The sequence below is a fragment of the Pyxicephalus adspersus genome, chromosome 1, assembly GCF_032062135.1.
Source record: "Pyxicephalus adspersus chromosome 1, UCB_Pads_2.0, whole genome shotgun sequence".
Lineage (NCBI taxonomy): Eukaryota > Metazoa > Chordata > Amphibia > Anura > Pyxicephalidae > Pyxicephalus > Pyxicephalus adspersus.
This window is the reverse complement of record NC_092858.1, coordinates 2,483,296-2,502,449: the sequence shown is the minus strand read 5'-3', so window position 1 is coordinate 2,502,449 and position 19,154 is coordinate 2,483,296. Positions and strand designations below refer to the sequence as shown.

General features: G+C 45.3%; 1 protein-coding gene across 1 annotated transcript in view; it reads right to left on the bottom strand.

The window, feature by feature from the left end:
* FHIP1B (FHF complex subunit HOOK interacting protein 1B) overlaps nucleotides 1-18,423 on the bottom strand; it is a 28,028-nt gene extending 9,605 nt beyond the window's left edge. Inside the window, exons 1-10 of the mRNA XM_072400488.1 lie at nucleotides 18,170-18,423; nucleotides 14,043-14,309; nucleotides 13,180-13,404; nucleotides 11,259-11,651; nucleotides 6,387-6,545; nucleotides 6,196-6,282; nucleotides 5,749-5,962; nucleotides 4,032-4,238; nucleotides 2,710-3,789; nucleotides 813-991 (exon numbers count right to left, since the gene is read on the bottom strand). Coding sequence (XP_072256589.1) covers nucleotides 813-991; nucleotides 2,710-3,789; nucleotides 4,032-4,238; nucleotides 5,749-5,962; nucleotides 6,196-6,282; nucleotides 6,387-6,545; nucleotides 11,259-11,651; nucleotides 13,180-13,404; nucleotides 14,043-14,171 — 2,673 coding nt within the window. The 5' untranslated portion in view covers nucleotides 14,172-14,309; nucleotides 18,170-18,423. The remainder of the gene's footprint in view (nucleotides 1-812; nucleotides 992-2,709; nucleotides 3,790-4,031; nucleotides 4,239-5,748; nucleotides 5,963-6,195; nucleotides 6,283-6,386; nucleotides 6,546-11,258; nucleotides 11,652-13,179; nucleotides 13,405-14,042; nucleotides 14,310-18,169) is intronic.
* Nucleotides 18,424-19,154: the final 731 nt, after the last annotated feature.

Genomic DNA, 19,154 nt, shown 5'->3' with positions numbered 1-19,154 from the left:
AAAAAATCGTTAAAAATCTGATTTTTCTTTCTTTTGTGTAGACGTGTGACCAAAGCCCTGCCAGGCTGCTCCTTTCCTACTGAGTGGGGGACAGAGATGTGACATCAAGATAAAAAAGTGACGTTTAGCCAGAAATAACTCAACTTCCTGAGCAACCTTCTTTTTTTTTACTACGGGTTACTGCGCATGGGCATGCTTCTGGATGCTGATAATAGAATAGCTAATTCAGTAGTGGGTGCTTAACACTGTCATAGGGGGCCTGGAACGCTGTTCCTTTTAAAGAAAAAAGTAGAATTGAAAAGTGTCTAGTCTATAAGAACCCTACATAAGAATGATTAGCAAGTTTTAAATGTTTACAAGGTTTAGTGAAGTTGCCAAGGATGTGTTTTTCATGGGGAGACATTAGTATACTTGACTTTTCCAGCGTCTTTAATGAACATCAAATTAGTGACAGGGTTGCATGTTTTATATGCTGAATAAAGTCAAAGAAATACTTATAGAAAGACAAGGAGGTGTCATCAGTATGCTTTCCTGGATTTCATTTGTTGGAATGTGAATAAAGCCCTTAGTGAACATGTTTGTAAGTATTTCCACATTTGCTGTGACTACCCTAGGAAGCCTGTTGTTATTGCCTGGGTGAATCCATGAAGCCGCTGGTGTTTCTCCAGCACCAGCAGGTCTGTATATGTCTGTAAAGTCAGAGGTGCGCCAAGAAGTCTTGCAGCTGAGCTCTGGCATACAGAACTAACATACCTCTTTTTCTGGATCAGCCTGGGTAGACTGTGCCTAGATAAGAAGGAAAGGGATCTCACCTGCACCAAAGACTTGACACTTGGCTGGAACACCATGTTTGTATTGAGCAGGAAGGAGCGGAGTAGGGGCTGTGGATGACAGGCCAGCTGAGCGATGATACCAGTCAGGAGAAAATTTACATACAGAGAGTTTGTGAGCATGTTCTCCAGTTTGGCAAACAAGACAGCCATGAATGGTCCTAAGGAGAGAACACAAGAAGATTAACATCATAATATGGAAAATATATTCGCTCAGTCCCGTTAAGTGGTCTATTTGATGTAATCTAACAGTGTTAAAAGACAACAGGAGAAAGAACTGCCACAGTACCGTGTTTCCCCGAAAATAAGACCTACCCCGAAAACAAACCCTAGCATGCCAATCATGCAAGGGGGAAATGTAAGCCCTACTCCGAAAATAAGCCCTATCGGCAGCTTCTTTGTGAAGAGTGCGGCCACACGGTACCCAGTGGCGGGGGGATACTACGAAAAGAGGACAGAAGCAGCTGGGATGCACACCGTGGGATCGGAGTACAGGATCAGTAGTGGTGAGTACTTTTTTTTTTTTTTTAACCAAATGCTGTAATGTATGTATGTGTGTGTGTTCACATATGTGGGCATGTTCTGTATTGTGTGGGGGCACTATATTATGTGGGGAATGCATTACCTGTAATATGTGGGGGCACATATATCGGGGGGGGTAATCAAAAGTTTTGCTGGAGGGCTCGGCGATTTGTACGGTAGTTACACCTCTGGTAACGGTCATCGTTTTTGTTGCCACCCGTCTCATTTCTGTACATGAATAAATATGGATTTTTTTACATGAGAAAAATAATCCCCTGAAAATAGGCCCTAATGTGATTTTCAGAGGTAAAATTAATAAAAGATCCTGTCTTATTTTTGGGGAAACACGGTATTAAACCCCTTGGTGTCCAACACACAGCTCAATTCATGTGCAACCCTCAATGCGCCCGTGTAGACAAAAGTCTTTCGTTTTTCCTTCTAAAATACTTACACAGACCAATGAATGATCAATAGCTAGCTATTCCTCTGACAGTCTCCTGTTGCATACCATACATCTCGGACTGTCTCTCGTAGTATGTCTGCAGTCTCTGACCATTCCCAGAAAGTGGAACTAAGCTTAACTAATAAAATATGGCAAGCAGGCAGGTTGTTTACTGCAGATGGGACCAGTGATGTCTCTTCAGCAATATTAAAAATGTACCTGTCTGATCACATTTTATTTTTAATTACACTCACCTCTACTTGCTCTGTCGCAGGTACCTACATCTTTTTTCAAAGCTCTTCCTTTCCCTGGATCTTTGGCCATCTTAATTGGCCAGGCTGGAATGATGCAACTCCTGCGTAGGTGCACGGGGGCTTATTTACAACAGATGAAGGTATATGGAGATACCCAGCACATGTGGAGCTCAGTATACATTGATGAAAAGATTGTAAACAGACAGGTAATTTTATTGAAGACGTGACATCATCTCACTTTTCTGCAAAAATAAACCTGCTTGCATTTTTTTTTTTCAAGTATAGTTTCAGAAGCATGTCTGCAGACTCCGGCCATCCCCTGTAGCATGCCTGAAGATCTGCATCTTGCACCTGGCCATCTGCAGTCTCTGACAACTATTATCAGCATGATTTATTTAATATTATGTGTGTTTATTATTTGACAACCACTGTTTGTATTACTCCCAGCTCTGTACAAACCCACGCCACTATGTATGCACCTGATAAGGGCAACCATTATCTACAAGATAATTTACACTAAACATTAAGCAGAAAGTGAGTACAATTTTTACAAGGGTACACAGAAAGAAGTAAAAAAAAGGGGTTCCAATTAAAACATCGAAATTTAAATGCCTGGAAGGGCCATCAGAAGTAAAAACACACAGAAAGATGGGGACCTCACCAGTATAGGGTTGACTGCCATTCTGTGCTCTTAGGGGGCTGCTCAGGAGAAGGGTCAGCGAGTCCGATCTGCTCTTCGTATTTTCCACTTCTCTGCCGATGATATCTCCATCCTCTTCCTCCTCTGACGGGATCCTCATATGTCTCTCTGTTGGCTCTTCTTGGACAGCCACTCCTCTCATGCTGTCCTCCATCTCTTTTAGTTCCTCCCCCAGCTTTTCAATGTTGAGGTGAGACCCATTGGTTTCTGCTGGTGCACGGTCTAAGAGTTCATCTATCAAGCTGTCTACAGACTCTGCCGTCTCCCACTTGGAGGATGCCCAGTGCTGTGGATCTCTGGGAGGACCACCTTTCTCCTCAGGTCCATTCTCTGTGTCTGTTACCAGCTCCTCTCCTTCCGTTCTGGAGGGACTGCTGTCCTCCACTGGTTCACGTTTAACTTTCTTGACCTCCACGTCTTCAGTGCGCCCAGGATGTGAAGCTGCCCTCTGTGTGCCCCCAAAATAACCCTGGTCCTCTGCCATGGAGCCATTCATGAGAACAGGCCCAGAATTACCATCATGAGATGTTTCTGTGTGCCCTGCATCTATCACTCCTCCCTGACCTCCCACACTTTGCCCTTCCTCCTCCTGTAAACTTCTTTTCTTAGTCCTGGGGGTGACACTGTGCCTCCATCCCTCCCGCTCTTTACTCTCTTGGGTTCTGGAGGAAGGTACAGGAGTGGAGAAATAGTCCGGTGACACTGTAACTTCCTCTGGAGTTGAAGGCGAAAGGCTGCGAGGGCCTGGTTCCTCCCCATCGTAGGGAGCTGACCAAACCCGGCAGGCCCGAGTACATCGGTCTATTCCAGCTCGGGCTTCTTGAAGATACTCCAAATAATTGGAATCCAACTCGGCCACTTCATCCCAAGACAAAGAACCATGGCGAGGACTTCCAAAGGTGGAGTCCTGCCCAGAGAAGCTAGAGGACCTTTGCGAGGGACTTTCAGGGGTCTGACGCATGAAGAAACCCATCCGGGAGGGGGTGGAAGGTCTTGGCACAGTGTTGACAGAGGACGTATCAATGCTCGGGCTCCCTTGAGCTGAAAAAAAGACACAATGACAATTTCTTGTGATAAAAAATGTTTCCACCACTGCATAAACAACAACCCCTTACTAAAGCACAGGTCGGATATAGCTCCAAACATCCCCCTCCTCATTACATGACACAAGGCTCTATGCTACAGCAATCATCATCACCTCACACATCTTCCTGTATATCTGCTGTCTCCAAACTCCTCATCACACAGCACACAGCTCCCTGTATATAATAATTCTCTCTCACCTTTGGACCAGGTGGCATGCTCCTCCTCCCTCTCCGTGCAGGCCAGGCGTTCTTTGCGGCAACACTGTGGGATAAGCGAGAGGAATTTGTCGGCAGTCTTGGAATAAAGATCCAGGTCCTTGACAGCTCTTCTTTGACTTAACATGACGTGATTACATGGAATCAGATACCTGTGCAAAAACAGGACACTTTTACTGAATGGTACCACTATATACCTGAGAATCCTTCTTCAAAAATATGCTATTAATGCAATATAAATATTGTTATAGAAAGTTCAGAAATTTGACAAACAAATCTCTCAGACTGAATAGCAATAATATCAAAAGATAGAAAGGGCAGCAGAGAAACGCAATGCAGTTACAACTAGGTGCCACTAGAGGGATTACAAACTACTGTGTTATTACAGAAGTCTGATCACATCATGCCATTTGGGTTACCTGTGTGATCAAATAACACTGCAGGTGTGTTTCAAGGTCAAGGTAAAGTTATGGAAGTCAAGGTTGATACACAGTATTGCTTTCTCCCAGTATTTTTCAGCATCCTCCCATCGTATGCAATAACGTCCCTCCCTCCTTGAAGACCCTCCAGTGTACACAATATTGTCCTCTGCCAGTTTGGTGAATAAAGTATATTGTCCTGGAGCTCCTTCATAAAATCCCATCGGACCTCCTTTCTGCTATACACAATCTAATCTCCTTGGAGTCCCTCCATTGTACACAGTATCAACCTCTCAAAGCACCGTTACTAAACACAAACGGCCTAGCTTCTCCATTGTGCAAGGAATCGGTTTCCCGGAGCGCCCCTCCATTGTACAAGGAAACGGTTTCCTGGAGCCCCTCCATTGTACACGAAATCAGTTTCCCGGAGCCCCTCCATTGTACAAGGAATCGGTTTCCCGGAGCCCCTCCATTGTATACAAAATCAGTTTCCCGGAGCCCCTCCATTAGGAATCGGTTTTCTCGGAGCCCCTCCATTGTATATAGAAACATTTTTCCTGGAGCCCCTCCATTGTACAAGGAATCGGTTTCCCGGAGCCCCTCTATTGTACAAGGAATTGGTTTCCCGGAGCCCCTCCATTGTACTAGGAATGGGTTTCCCGGAGCCCCTCCATTGTACTAGGAATCGGTTTACCAGAGCCCCTCCATTGTACAACAGGACAGGAATAGGATAATCATCTTACAACCATCATCAGTGCAAAGGATTCCGATTGGTTGCTCTGGTAAATACCTCCACTCTGTCTTTAGTCCCACTGAATGAGGTCCAGAAGTACAGGATGGTTTCGGACCCCTCAGAACAAAATAACTAGAAAACTCCAGCTGATTTCATACCAGCAGGGTTAGCTAAATCTGATATTCTAGTTGAACGGTGCACTGTGCTACTCACTACCTTAGATTTCTGTGTTCCATGTCTGCCCGTTACATTCTCCATGGATGATGGGAACTCCTAATGGGCACAGCAGGTGTACGGGCCCAGGAATTCAGCAAAGGGATGGTGGGAATGGCATTTGATAGGCACAGCAGGAAACTCGGCATGGGGAAGATGGGAAAACCTCATAATTACATGATCACATTAGGTGTACAAACCCGGGAACACTGTGCAATGATGGAAGAAATGCCTCATAATAAGCACCGCAGGTTAGCAGAAGTGGAAATTCAGCGTCCGGGTAGGGTGGGCCCCCGATAAAGCCCCGGAACCCATCATACAAATGGGCTAAAACATGAAATAAATATTTGGAGTTCTGGTACAACAGGGTTCGGTCTTACCCGGGAATTGCTGGCGATGCGGCTGATGAGTGTATTTAGGATGGTGGTGTTATCGTGGCGATGCAGGAGGATAAATCGCAGGAACGTTTTCAGCAGTGCAGTCTCACTGATGCTGCGCAGAAATAGTTCAAGGTATGCAGTACTGGCGATCATTTCCTCGATGGAGGTCTGGAATACAATAGAAAGTTAGGTCAATGCTGCTACAGAGAGTGTAGAGGAGCTGGTGCAATACCCATTGTCCATCCAGTCCTAACATTTAGACAGATGTTTATTGCAGCACACCAGCAGTATTCAACATTCTTATGTCACATGAAATGTCTAATAACAGATGGTTTTGGGTAGGTTGTGGATACAAAACCTGAAGGTCAGGTAACTTTCCTCTTTATGTGGTGGTCTCTTACCTTGTGCAATGCGGGGCCCATGACCGGTACCAAGAAGCCATTATGTATGTATTCCACCAGCTGGTTCTGGACAAAAGGATGGGCCACCTGTACAGGAGAAAGGCAATTAGAAGGACCCTACACCAGGCTCTACCCAATAAGACCCCCCCCATCCTAGGCACAACCCAATGTCAACCACTGAAGGTTCTCACCTGAGTGACGGCGTTGCAGAACTCTAGAGAGTTCATAAAGAGAACCAGAGAGGACACCCCGATCCAATCTTCTCTGCGTAGGAAATGCCAGTCGTCGCCACGCACCTCAATCTTACGAGGAAGAGATGAGTAGAGTGCACTGAGCCCTGTTGCCAAAATCTGCCAACAAAAAAACATCAACAGTTACCGGTATCTGTTAGACTGTAAACTCTTGTGGAAAGGTTCTTCTCCTCCCTGTGTCATATTTTGTCTGTCATTGGCTACCTCTATTTAATGTACAGCGCTGCATAATATGTTGGTGCTATATAAATACTGTCCTATAATAGTCTGTGCCATAAACAGCGATTGTCAGACCTAGAGGAGAACACCGGGGGGCAGCAAAACTCAGCGTTATTTACGAACAACCTGCCTGATAGTGGAATCAGCCTTGGCGGGTACTAAGGAAGCTTTATGGATCCTTAAGTCCACTTTATTACAACCAGACTGGTTACCCTGTCTCCTCCAAAATTTCAGAAAAATTGCATGGATTTTAGAGAAAAATCTTCTACAATAATATACTTATCAGTGTATTTTTTAACAGAATAGTATACCAAAGGATTTTTGGCTACAATGAGCTAGAAACGTAATGTAGTGATCTGGTTGGTTGAGATTAGTGTGATACTACGGATATTAAGATATAAGAATTGAGTATCGACGATCGGGTAATTTGAGTCATGTGATCTGGCTGCCGCTGTTTTGGACCATTGTACGCATGCACACTCGCCTACAATATTACCCCTGGAACAGGAACACTGTGTTTAAAGGAAAGCAAAACTTTGCTTATCTACAGATTGCATAAAAATGTGAGGAACTAAAGGATTTTTTTTAACACAATCACTTAATTTCAGGGGCTTAAAAGTAAATGGACAAATTAAAAAGCTGAAAATAAAATGTTCATTTCTAATACTTGTGTAAAAAAACAAAAAAAAAAAAAAAGCTTTAGTTTGTCTCATTTTTATGCAATCTTTTTGTTCAACCCACTGAATTAAAGCTGAAAAGTCTGCAGTCCAACTGCATCTGAGTTGTTTCATTTAAAATTAATTGTGGTAATGTACAGAACCAAAATTAGTTGTCTTTGTCCAAATATTTATGGCCCTAACTATAGGAAGATAATGGGACTTTTGGAGGAGGAAGAAGACTTCTGATATGTTATACACACCCCTGTTATATATAGCAATGGTTGGTAGGATGTCCCCCTTGGCGGAAATTTAGGGAAGACCCCCCCCCCCCCAGGAGAAGCAGCATATACGAAATTTGGCTGCACTTTTGAACTCTGTGATAGTGTAGAATAGTGGCAATGTATAGAATGAACACCAGAGGGCAGTGCTGGTCTGCATTGACTGTACAGGGAAGAAGTACAGGTGAGCAGAAGGAGAAGGTAACAGTGCAGGATGACGGAAGTGAAGGATAGGTAAAGCAGGGGCAGTGCTGATCAGACAGGGATTGTGCAGACAAAAGGACAAACCGGGGAGCGGCAGGAGGATATAAACTATAACAGTGCAGGAGGGTGGCAGTGCTGTGTATAGGCAGAGATGCTGAGGATAGGGAGAGGCTGAGCATACAGAGGACACAGGCTAGACGGATGGATGGTGGCAGTGCAGTGTATTAGATCACTGCTCAGGGGAAAATGCTGGATTGGCAGGGACAGTGCATACAGAGGGCACAGACCGTGCGGTCAGCAGAGCACAAACTATAACAGTGCAGGATGGTGGCAGTGCAGTGTATTAGATCGGTGCTCAAGGGACAGTGCTGGATTGGCAGGGACGGTGCATACAGAGGGCAATGACCTGGCAGAGTACACACTATAAGAGTGCAGGATGGTGGCAGTGCTGTGTAGACCCTGTGGTCAGCAGAGTACACACTGTAACAGTATAGGATGGTGGCAGTGCTGTGGGTTAGATCGGTGCTCAGGGGGACAGTGCCGGTCCAGCAGGCATGGTGCATACAGAGGGCACACTATAAGAGTGCAGGATGGTGGCAGTGCTGTGTATTAGATTGGTGCTCAGGGGACAGTGCTGGATAGGCAGGGACGGTGCATAGAGAGGGCAATGACCTGGCAGAGTACACACTGTAACAGTGTAGGATGGTGGCAGTGCTATGGGTTAGATCGGTGCTCAGGAGGACAGTGCTGGTCCAGCAGGCATGGTGCATACAGAGGGCACAGACCATGCGGTCAGCAACTGATGCGCATTTTATAGCAATATAATAAGGAGGCAGTGCAGGTGGAAGCAAGGCCTATGATGGACATCCATCAGGCCGTAGGCTATGAGAGGAGGAAGAAGCTGGGAAGATCTGGGCTGGAGTCCAGCATATGGCGGCTCAGGCAGGGAGGAGCCGCATTCCACACTGGCAGCTCAGGGAGTGTCCGGGAACAGCAGACAGGATGATGCCAGGATACATTAACTCCATACAGCGAGCTGTGTACACACATGGAGGAGGATACGTGAGATTTACTAGACACATTATGTCACCGCAGGCAGGTGTCAGGTTCAGTCTAGCCTGCACAGGCTACTTTACTATCTGCTGTGCGATGGCAAATATTTTATTTTCCTATTCTTTAAATCCATCTACCTGTGTCACTTAATACTGATAGAGCTAATGGGGCAGTTTGTGGGTAAAATAATACCAGGGGGTTCTGGATGAGACTGGGCCAATTACACCCACCAGACCGCCACCACTGTTCCATGGGGCGATTCATGGGCCAAGGTGTCAGGACAGGGAGTGGGTTGGCGGATGTGGTCGTCATTCCAGAATATGAGCAGCTTTCCCATAAACACACTGCAGAGGTAAAGCAGAACTCCAGCAAACCACAGCTATGTATTCCTGTCAATGGAGCTAAAATTCTGTACAGCCGGCCTTGTGATTTACACAAAAGCCACAATGACCGACTCTGCAGAACTGCAGTCAGTGTAATTGGTTCTGCACAGCATTGAACTGTGTCAGATTATAGCGGCTCCCTTACAAATCACAGACTCCATTTATATACTTGGCAAACATTTTAAACCCCTGGTACCCAACATGAGGCCAGATGGTTCTCAGGGTTTCGGGCTGAGTCTGCCTCCTGCAGGCACTTCGAGGAACAGCAGCAAGATGCTGGCAGTAGAAATGCGTTTTTGAAACTTATTTTATAAAATGACAAGAAAAGCCCCGGCTACCTAGGAAAGAGGGGAGGCAATGAAGAAAATGTTCAGGTGAATGACCAGACATCAATGAAGGAAGGAGAGGGGGGTGAAGGGTGTGTAGGTTGGGGGGTATTAAAAAGCATTGCAACTATGCAAGGATAGGTGGGGGCTAATATACCGTATTTTCCGGTGTATAAGGCAACTGGGCGTATAAGACGACCCCCCACTCTAACCAATCATTTGGGGGTCGTGTTATATGCACAGTATTGTACTGTTCCTTCTGCCTGTCAGATCTCACTATTGTGAGAGAACTGAGAGGCAGAAAGAACTGTACACTACTAGTTCTTAGTAATGAATGGGCACGTTCCTTTAATGAATGGGCGTGTTCCAGTGAAGAGCCAATCCAGGCTCTCGACTGGAGAGCCAATCCAGGCTCACGTCCTGCTTTTCAGCTTACACGAGTCCTGCTGTGAAGCAACGAGAGCCTGCCCAGGAGGACTCGTGTAAGCTGAAAAGCAGGAAGACAGAAGGAGGCACAGGAGGACTCGCAGGGACGCCAGACCAGAGAGGGGAATAGAGGGGACACCGGACGCTGTAGGTAAGTACTGGTACCCGGCGTACAAGATGACCCCTGACTTTGTCATAGATTTTTCGGGGTTAAAAAGTCGTCTTGTACGCCGGAAAATACGGTAACTGCCACTGTCAGTAATGATGGGTGGGGTAATATTGCAGCCACTGATACCATGCTGGAGTCACCTAATGCTTTCAGTGGTTCCTCCTGCTGATCCCATTGGTCAGAATACAGAGGCTGGCATAATGAAAGGACCAGATATGCGCAGAGATTTCAGCAGGCTGCCGCCTTTATTAAGGTACAGTTGGAAAAGTAAATGTAATTTGCTTGCTTTTGCATGAGGCTCTTTAATTCACATTTAAAGTTGTTTTAAGGTCCCTGCACAGCAGTCAAGGCTTATTCCTTGGAAGCATCTGTCCTTAAAATTTAAAGGGGGGGCGGAATTTAGCTTATGGAATGTGGCGTACGAGCTATATCCACCCACCCAACCCCCCACCTGACTGAAGATCAGCAATTCCATGGATCAGATTTCCTGTGGCAGACGTGAGAGCCCTGCCTGCACCCCTCACATTGTGAATGTATATTTATATAGAATCACATGTTTCATCTCTGGGGATTTCCAAGCTATGTGTAAGAATAAATATCCCGCACCACACACTGACCGGGCTGGTAACAAGGCTGCAGAGAACAATATCTGTCCCCAATCACGGGTACTACCGGTGATCAATACAACAAATGTGTCACATCCTCCAATGGCTAGAATCGTGTACAATGGCCGACTGGAGATTATAAAAATAGGAGGTCGGTGGCTGGGACTGAATTTGTTCTGATATATCTGTTAACGTTTGACGCATGCATGCTGGGTAATGTGACATCTGCTTTACTCCACAGAAGGACGGAGCCATCTTTGTACTGTCATCACCCAGGGTAACCATCTATGACCTGGATCGAGATGCTGATACAGAGATGGCATGTGTAGATTGTTATTCTTTGCAGTTCCTAGCAAAGTATTTGATGTTGTGTTTGTTCTGTAATATGATTGATTTCACCATTATATCTAATCATGTGACTCCTAGCATTGCACATCCGAGCCCCCTGATGTATTAATAGAAGATGAGGGAATTTGGTACCGGTACTCACGGGACAGAAGAAAGAGTTCTCTGTGATGTAACGGGCCATGGTGGGGTTATCAGAAGACATGGCCATGATGAGAAGCAGAGCATCCCGCGCCTGCTGACCGATGACCCCCTCGTGGTGGATGAAGGGAACCAGCAGGGAGAAGATCAGGAGATTGGCCGGTCCGTCTTGCCCGGTGGAATCTTGGAAGAAAAGCTCCAGGGTGGAGGGCTCCCGAGCCAGGGAAACACACAGCTGGTTCAGCAATAACACCAAGTTGTTTTCCAGCACAGGTGAGGCCGGCCCAGGGGAGAAAGTGCCCAGGAGGGTGACCAGGGGGCGCAGGACAGGCTGGTACCGTAAGAGTGGTTGGTGGGATTGGCTGATCAGCATCTCAAACAGCTTCAACTGTTCCACCTAGAATGAGGGAAAAGATAGATCGTTAACACACAGGATTTCCCCAACATTTCCTTCCAGTGAACACTGAGGGCCTGTAATACCCAGGGAAAAAACTGAAGACTAGTAGCCTGTGGTCTCCTTGTATTTGAGCTTTTTCCCCATTACAGACTTACCATGATTTGTTCTGCAGAGGTAGCCATCTTGGAAGAGAAGTAAGGCATTGCTTCCTCACAAGAAAGCCTCCAGCAAAGAGACCAGTTACATCGCCAAACCTCAATCCCAATATCCTGAGACTAGGTGAAGGCAGTAGTGCCCCAGATCTTACACTGCAGATGTCCTGCTGAGGGCCTACAGAACAAGTGAGCCTGTCATTTACATTTACATTTTACAGGAGGAATGTCAGGTAGTTGTTTAAGGTGCAGTACAATACAAATTAAATTCTCCTTTAAACATAGAAGATCTTCCCTTATTCCATTCTGATCAACTTGACGTTGACATAACCCCCCCTTTTCTTCCAAGCTAGTAATTAGTAAATGCATCATTAGCAGTATATTGGTTTGTGTAGAGAGGTCCTTACACAAACCAAGGTCTCCATCAGCTTTACACATCTGGACACAAAAACCTTCCTATTCCTCTTTGTAAAACTGCTCCAGCATTATGAAGAGAACCGGCCCAAATTCTTTATTGAAATGTCAACTGGACACTTACAAGTGTTTGTGTAGTTTAGGACATTTTTGTGTAGTTTTAGCTTAATGCATGACCCCTTTGTCTTGTTCAGGTTTCTGCATCAGGTTTTTATGCAGAACTTCTGCTTCACTTTGCTCTATTTTAGCATCTACCTTTATAAGCCTAGGGTGGTTTAGTTTTATAATATTACAGGAGGAAGGGGGGGGGGGGGTTATTACTTCCGCAGTCATTGTGTAACTGTTAAAATTCAAGTACGGCATTTATTTCACATTATAGAGTATACAAGAGGAATTTATTTGCTAAGATGGGCAGCACAGTGGCTCAGTGGTTAGCACTCTGGCCTTTACGGCACTGGGTCCCAGGTTCATATCTGCATGGAGTTTTTATCTTCTACTCATGTTTGTGTGGGTTTCTTCCCACATTCCAAAAAATGCAGTTGGTTTTTGGCTTCTCTCAAACAACCTTAGACTGTAATAATGACATATGACTATGGTAGGGACATTAGATTGTGAGCTACTTTGAGGGACAGCTAGTGACATGACTATGGACTTTGTACAGCGCTGCGTAATATGTCTGCGCTATATAAATACTGTGTAATAATAATAACAATAATGTTCTGATGCCATTGTTGAGTTGGGGGTGGTTCCCCTTATGAGGAAAAGACGGCTTCTATTACTTGGAGGTTTTGTTTTGTCTACTCTGGAACAAAATAGTTGTGCATATCGTCAACTACTTATATTACATCTCTCACTACCTAAGCAGGGGCAGAACCAGAGGTCTGCGAGGTCAGGATCCTTCAGCACCTGACTTTACCCCGCTGCAGGGATGTCACTTTGGCCAGTAACGTGACATTAGTCACCTTTTTCTCCTCAGTGAAATCCCTCTGTAGGTGCCAGCGGAGCAGCTTCTCCAGAATGCCCTCAGATGCCACGTAGGCCAGGATGGGTCCCGGTCCCTCCCTATCTCGCGGTCGCTCTTCTGCTAAGAGGCTCAGCATCTGGTAAGTGTTGTTCCGCACACAGCTCATATCATCTGTGGTGACAATATCTGCAGAGGACCCCTGACGTTCCAGAATCCTTAGAACCTAGAAGACAAGAGACAAATGTCATGCTTAGAACTCTGTATCACCTACAATATCTGTTTTTATGAATTGCTCTGAACAAGAAACAAACCCATGCACAAAGCTCAGCACTATTATCTCTGCTGATAATCTACAACATAGGAAGCTGGAATAATGACACACCGATATATAATTCCAGATATTTACTGGCTGCTCGTTCTGCATTGTATGCGGTGTCATTGACAAGGCCGGGAGAGGACCATAAAGAGTAGTCATGTAGGACTGCTTGTCACAACTTGAACCAGCATGTGGAATATAGGAAGTTCTATGCAAGGTAACGAGCTCTATAATTGAAATAATAATATTATGTGATAAAGCCCCAGAGATTACAAAGTCCATAGATCTCTTGTAAAAGTTTTTAGACTCAGGGCCATAACTGATATCAATAATGGGTCGGACATTACAAAGCCTTGAAAGTTGAAGAGCTGAGCAATAAATCTGATAGAACACAGACCTCACACAGACATCAGCTACCCTGCGGGAGTTATTGAGAACTACGAACATACCAAGCATTATATCTTATCTTGTAGGGCCAATCATGTTTTGTTTAACTCCAAATAGACTTTTTAATTGTTTTCCTTCATTCAAAATGCACGCCTTACCTGAGACCAGTGGTTTTTGAAGACCATCAAGCAGGTCTCGGGGTCAGCGGTCACCAGGGGTTGGAGGCTGGCACTACGGCCGGGCTTGGCGCCAGCGCCTCGAGGGTTGAGTTTACTAAGCCAGCTCATTCTTGCTTGTCTTGGATCACAAGGTGGGGAGGAGAGTGAATAGAGGGGAAAACAAAGGGGACAATTAGGACATGGAGAGGGACATGACCCCTGCTCATCCCGTCTGTAGACTGGGCCTCTTCATGACGCCTTCAGGCTCTGTGGAGAGAGAGAGAGAGAGAGAGGAGATAATTACTTAAACTTTCACTGAACTTTTTATTCTTTATTAATAGAGAACCATCTATTTAAAACTCGACACAGTTACAGACAAAAAATAGATATGATGCTGTCAGAATGACCCAAAAAACTGTCAGGCTTTAAAAATATATTTTTATTTAATATGAGATCGGTAAATACTTACCATACATACACTGATCAGCCAAAACTTTGAAACCACCCACCTAATAGATTTTTTAATATTATTAATAACATTATTGATAATAATAATAATAAACAGGATTTATATAGCACCAACATATTATGCAGCGCTGTACATTAAATAGGGGTATCAAATGACAGACAGATACAGACAGTGACACAGGAGAGGACCCTGCCCAGAAGAGCTTACAATCTAGTAGGTGGGGGAAGTATCACACAATAGGAGGGGGATATGTAGTGGTGGGAAGTAGTGAGAGTTTAGTAGACAGAAGAAGACGGGCAGGCAGGTTCGAAAAATGGGTTTTGAGCGCTCTTTTAAAAGAGCAGAAAGTAGAAACAAGCCGAATGAGACAAGGAAGACCATTCCAGAGAGTTGGGGCAGCTCTAGAAAAGTCTTGGAGCCGTGTGTGTGATGAGGTCATGAGTGAGGAAGTCATTAGTAGGCCATTGGAGGAGGGAAGAGAGCGGCTTGGGGGGGACAAGAGCTGTGGAGGGATTTGAAGGCAAATCACAGGATATGAATTTGATAAGGTGTTAAGGATGCCAATGAAGAGAACTACAAAGAGAGGCAGCAAAAAAGGAATGGTGGTAAGGCTGTGTATGGGGTAGGTAGATGGGAAGGCTGTGTATGGGGTAGGTAGGTGAGAAGGCTGTGTATGGGGTAGGTAGATGGGAAGGCTGTGTATGGGGTAGGTAGGTGGGAAGGCTTGTATAAGAGACACAGGGGGTCTGTGTGCATCAGCGGGCAGCCGTGACCGCACCATTCCACTGACATCAATGTGCGTGACAGCAGCTGCAGAAACATTGCCCGGTGTAATGGCACACACGCCATTATCCATGTATCCAGGGCAAGAAGTCATTTGCCTCCCCCCTGGGTGGCAGGAGGTCATAGCCCGAGGCTCGGCCAGCATTCCTGTGTATCTGTACAGCTGGGGGAAACACTGACCTGCACATCTGTGAGCGAAGATTTCACTTCTGTACGCCCCTTCCCATTACACGAGAGGCAGATCATGCAAGTGCACTATTCTTTCTAAGACTCTTAGATTGTAAGCTCTTCGGGGCAGGGTCCTCTCCTCCCGTGTCACTGGCTGTATCTGTCTGGTGTTTGCATCCCCTATTTAATGTGCAACGCTGGGTAATATGTTGGCGCTATAAAAATAGTTTAATCATATTAACAAGGCAAACCCTAACTAAATAATGTTATTCTGATATATTAAAGTTATTCTTTTTTGAGAAGAATTTGCAGAGTTTGCATGTACAATTGATATCAGATGACACTGGACAAGTGCTGTACACCCAGCACCATTCAGGTCTGTGGAGAGACGAGTGAGCGAATCTCCTTCATAGAGATACCACAGCAGTTCTTTCCAAATGGTTGTTCATCAATCAGCCCACATGGTGAATTGATAAAGGATGTCGGGGGAGCTCTGTGCACATCAGAACTTTACTTGAACCTTCGTCTCAGGCAGCTATTATCTGATGTGATGTATTGCTCCCCAATAAAGAACTAAAAAGGGTAAAAACACTCCATGCACTTCATGCATCCCACATCCAGTATTCTCCCTAGAAATGTTTTTAGGCCGGGTGGGTAGAAGCTGTAGGTGGGTGGCAGTTTGTGACCCAACTATTCAGTAAACACCCAAAAACAGCCAAGTGGTGACCGATAAGTGCCGGGTGGTGCACCCAGCTAAAAGAAGCCGGAGAGATCACTTTAAAGGTTTGAATGAAAACTCTTTCTGGACACCGGCCAGGATTTTTAATGCTCCTAGAAGTGCCTTGGAAGCATTTGGGAAGATAAACGACATGTTTCCACTTCTATACCCCCCCATTTCCTGTACGGGACAAACACAATGCTCAAAAAGCTTCTCCTATAGCAGATTACAAGCATTGGATAAAGACTAGAAGCCGATCTTAGATGCCTAAGGATAAAAACCGTGCACCAGGGAGTGGTAATCACAGAGCAAAACAATCATCCATCTGAACATTACCTTCCAGAAGTTCTGAATACTCACCGAACAGGCAACCCTCCCTCTCATCCAAAAACTACACCCACAGGCAGAAGGTGAAGCATTGGAAAGTGTCAGCACATAACAGGGATTGTATGGGGTGTAAGTGTAAGTGTAAGTGTAAGTGTGTAAGTGTAGTGTTTGAAGAAAGCAGAGTTGGTATTTGTTGCCTGCCGGAGAGGTATTTACAGGCACCTTCCGCACAAACCTTTCACCTTGTTCTATAAAAGTGCAGTTATTCTGCCAAACAACGAGCGTACGTGACCCGATCACTTAAAGCGGACCTATCATAACAATATTTACTTATATAAAAGGGTAGAGAAGTGCAGGAAGAAGAACCAAAAAGACAAAAGTAGATGGCAGTGCCCGGTGTCCAGTCTGCATTTGGATGAAGGAAGACGGAATGGTTCACCTTGCATTGTGACCCAACTACCTACAAACAGCTAAAAGGGGCCGGGGAACTGAAGATTGGGCCATGATGATGCAGGTGTGCAGAGGTTCATTCTGCCTCGGCACATGACAAGGAAGCTGGGATTTCAGTAATTGCCCATAAACAGCCGAGTGGCTACTAAAAAGTTCTGGGTGGTGCGCCCGGCTAAAAGGGGCCAGAGATATCACTGCAACTGCGTCACAAATGTTGCAAATATGTGAAATTTGTTTTCCCTGTGAGCAAACCCACTTCCTCCTCCAATAATGACTTTTCTTTTAGTGCAGGTTGCATAGATGTCCAGTGTTTTTCTGGGTCCCTTTTAGCTGGGCGCACAACCCGCCACTTTTCAGTAACCACCAGGCTGTTTCTGAGTGGTGACTGAAAAGTTGGTTCACAATACAGGGGCTGTTACCCGCCTACAGCTTCTTCCCACCCGACATGAATAAAATTCTGGGGTAAATACTTGATCTATAGCAGTCTCATGAATTCAGGCAAAAGTTTGGCAATGCCAAAAATCCAGGAACTATTCTAAATTACAAAACCTCCACAATCTCAGCACAATTTTTGACAGAATAATCAAAAATGTTAAATGCCAACAGTGATCACAATATTCCAGTGTTCTCTCCAGGCCCTTTTAGCTGGGCGCACCACCCGGCACTTTTCAGTAACCACTCGGTGGTTTTTGGGTAGTTACTGAACAGTTGGGTCACAATATAGGTTGGCTGCCACCCGCCTACAGCTTAAAAAAGAAATACTGTAACCCAATGTGTACCCATAGTTAGTTTCCTCTGACTTTGGTGTAATGAATTCACTCCTCATTCACCCTTTACATTTCATCAGCTGATCTTCTATCCTGACACCACACACTCCAGAAAACACGTCTACAGGACAAAGAATTCCACATTTGACACTTTCTTCTGCTTGAGGGCACCTGCTGGGGTGGAGGGAACAACAAGCTTCACGTCTTCGCTGCTTCAAATGTAAAAGATTTATACCTCCTAGATTGTAAGCTCTTCAGGGCAGGGTCCTCTCCTCCTCCTGTGTCACTGTCTGTATCTGTCTGTCATTTACAACCCTTATTTAATGTACAGCGCTGCATTATATGTTGGCGCTATATAAATCCTCTTTAATAGTAAGACAACTTGTAACAACAGATTAACCTCCTGCAATAAACATTGCGATCTCACACACAGCTGGGCCATCACCTTATTGGAGGGTCAGTCCATCCACACCAGGAGGTCTCTGTGAACTTGATGGGCCGTGCCAATCCTTACTGACCTTCACCAGGAGGAGAGGGCACAGCGTGCAGTCTGGAAAGCTCCGTCGGTGCACACGTGTGGCTCCGATCCTTTCACCTACACAACACGGCAGTGAAAGTTCTGACAAGTATGTGCAAAACACAAGCTGTGCTGCAGGTGTGTCGGGGAATGCTGTGACATGTCAGGGGTAGCTTATTATGGAACAATGATTCATTGGATTTCCACATCAACATACCTGAATCAGCAGAATTACCGTCCTCATTTCCTTATTACACGATGTCAATAAAAATCAGACCTGGAGAACCCCCCCCCAAAAAAAAAAAAGTTCACAGTATTTACCCCAAGCTGGATGGGAGGAAGTTGTAGGTGGGTGGCAGTCCCTGTGGTGTAACCACCTCGGGTGGTCACTGAAAAGTGCCGGGGGGTGGCCCCTGATGAATGGGACTGGGGAGAACACGCACCATTGTCAGGCGGTGGCGTTGGAGTCTGCTTGCCATGACAACAAATGGCAGAGAAGTTAGTTATTATCTGGTTGGGTTTAGGATAAACAACGATGGTTTGTTCACACAATAAACAGGGATGGTTCGGGCACACGTTCACATATTTTGCATTGTTTCCTAACACAGGTACGACGTACAAGGAAAAGGTGCTTCATACAGAAATCTCTCCACGTCTACCAACCTGCAGGGAAAAGACTCGTAGAAATATAAATTACCGGACCAATCAAGGTTCCTTTTTTAATTCTACACCCGATACCTTTCGATTGATTGGATGGTGAATCCAATAAAACGATCGAAGGAAGTAAATTGATGGATGTATGGCCAGCTGGAGACCTATATGAAGAATGGGGGAAAGTATTCACTCTGAAAACAAGAATGGGGATTAATTCACCCCCAGTGTGGACCGCAGACAGCGTGAGCCTCATATCATG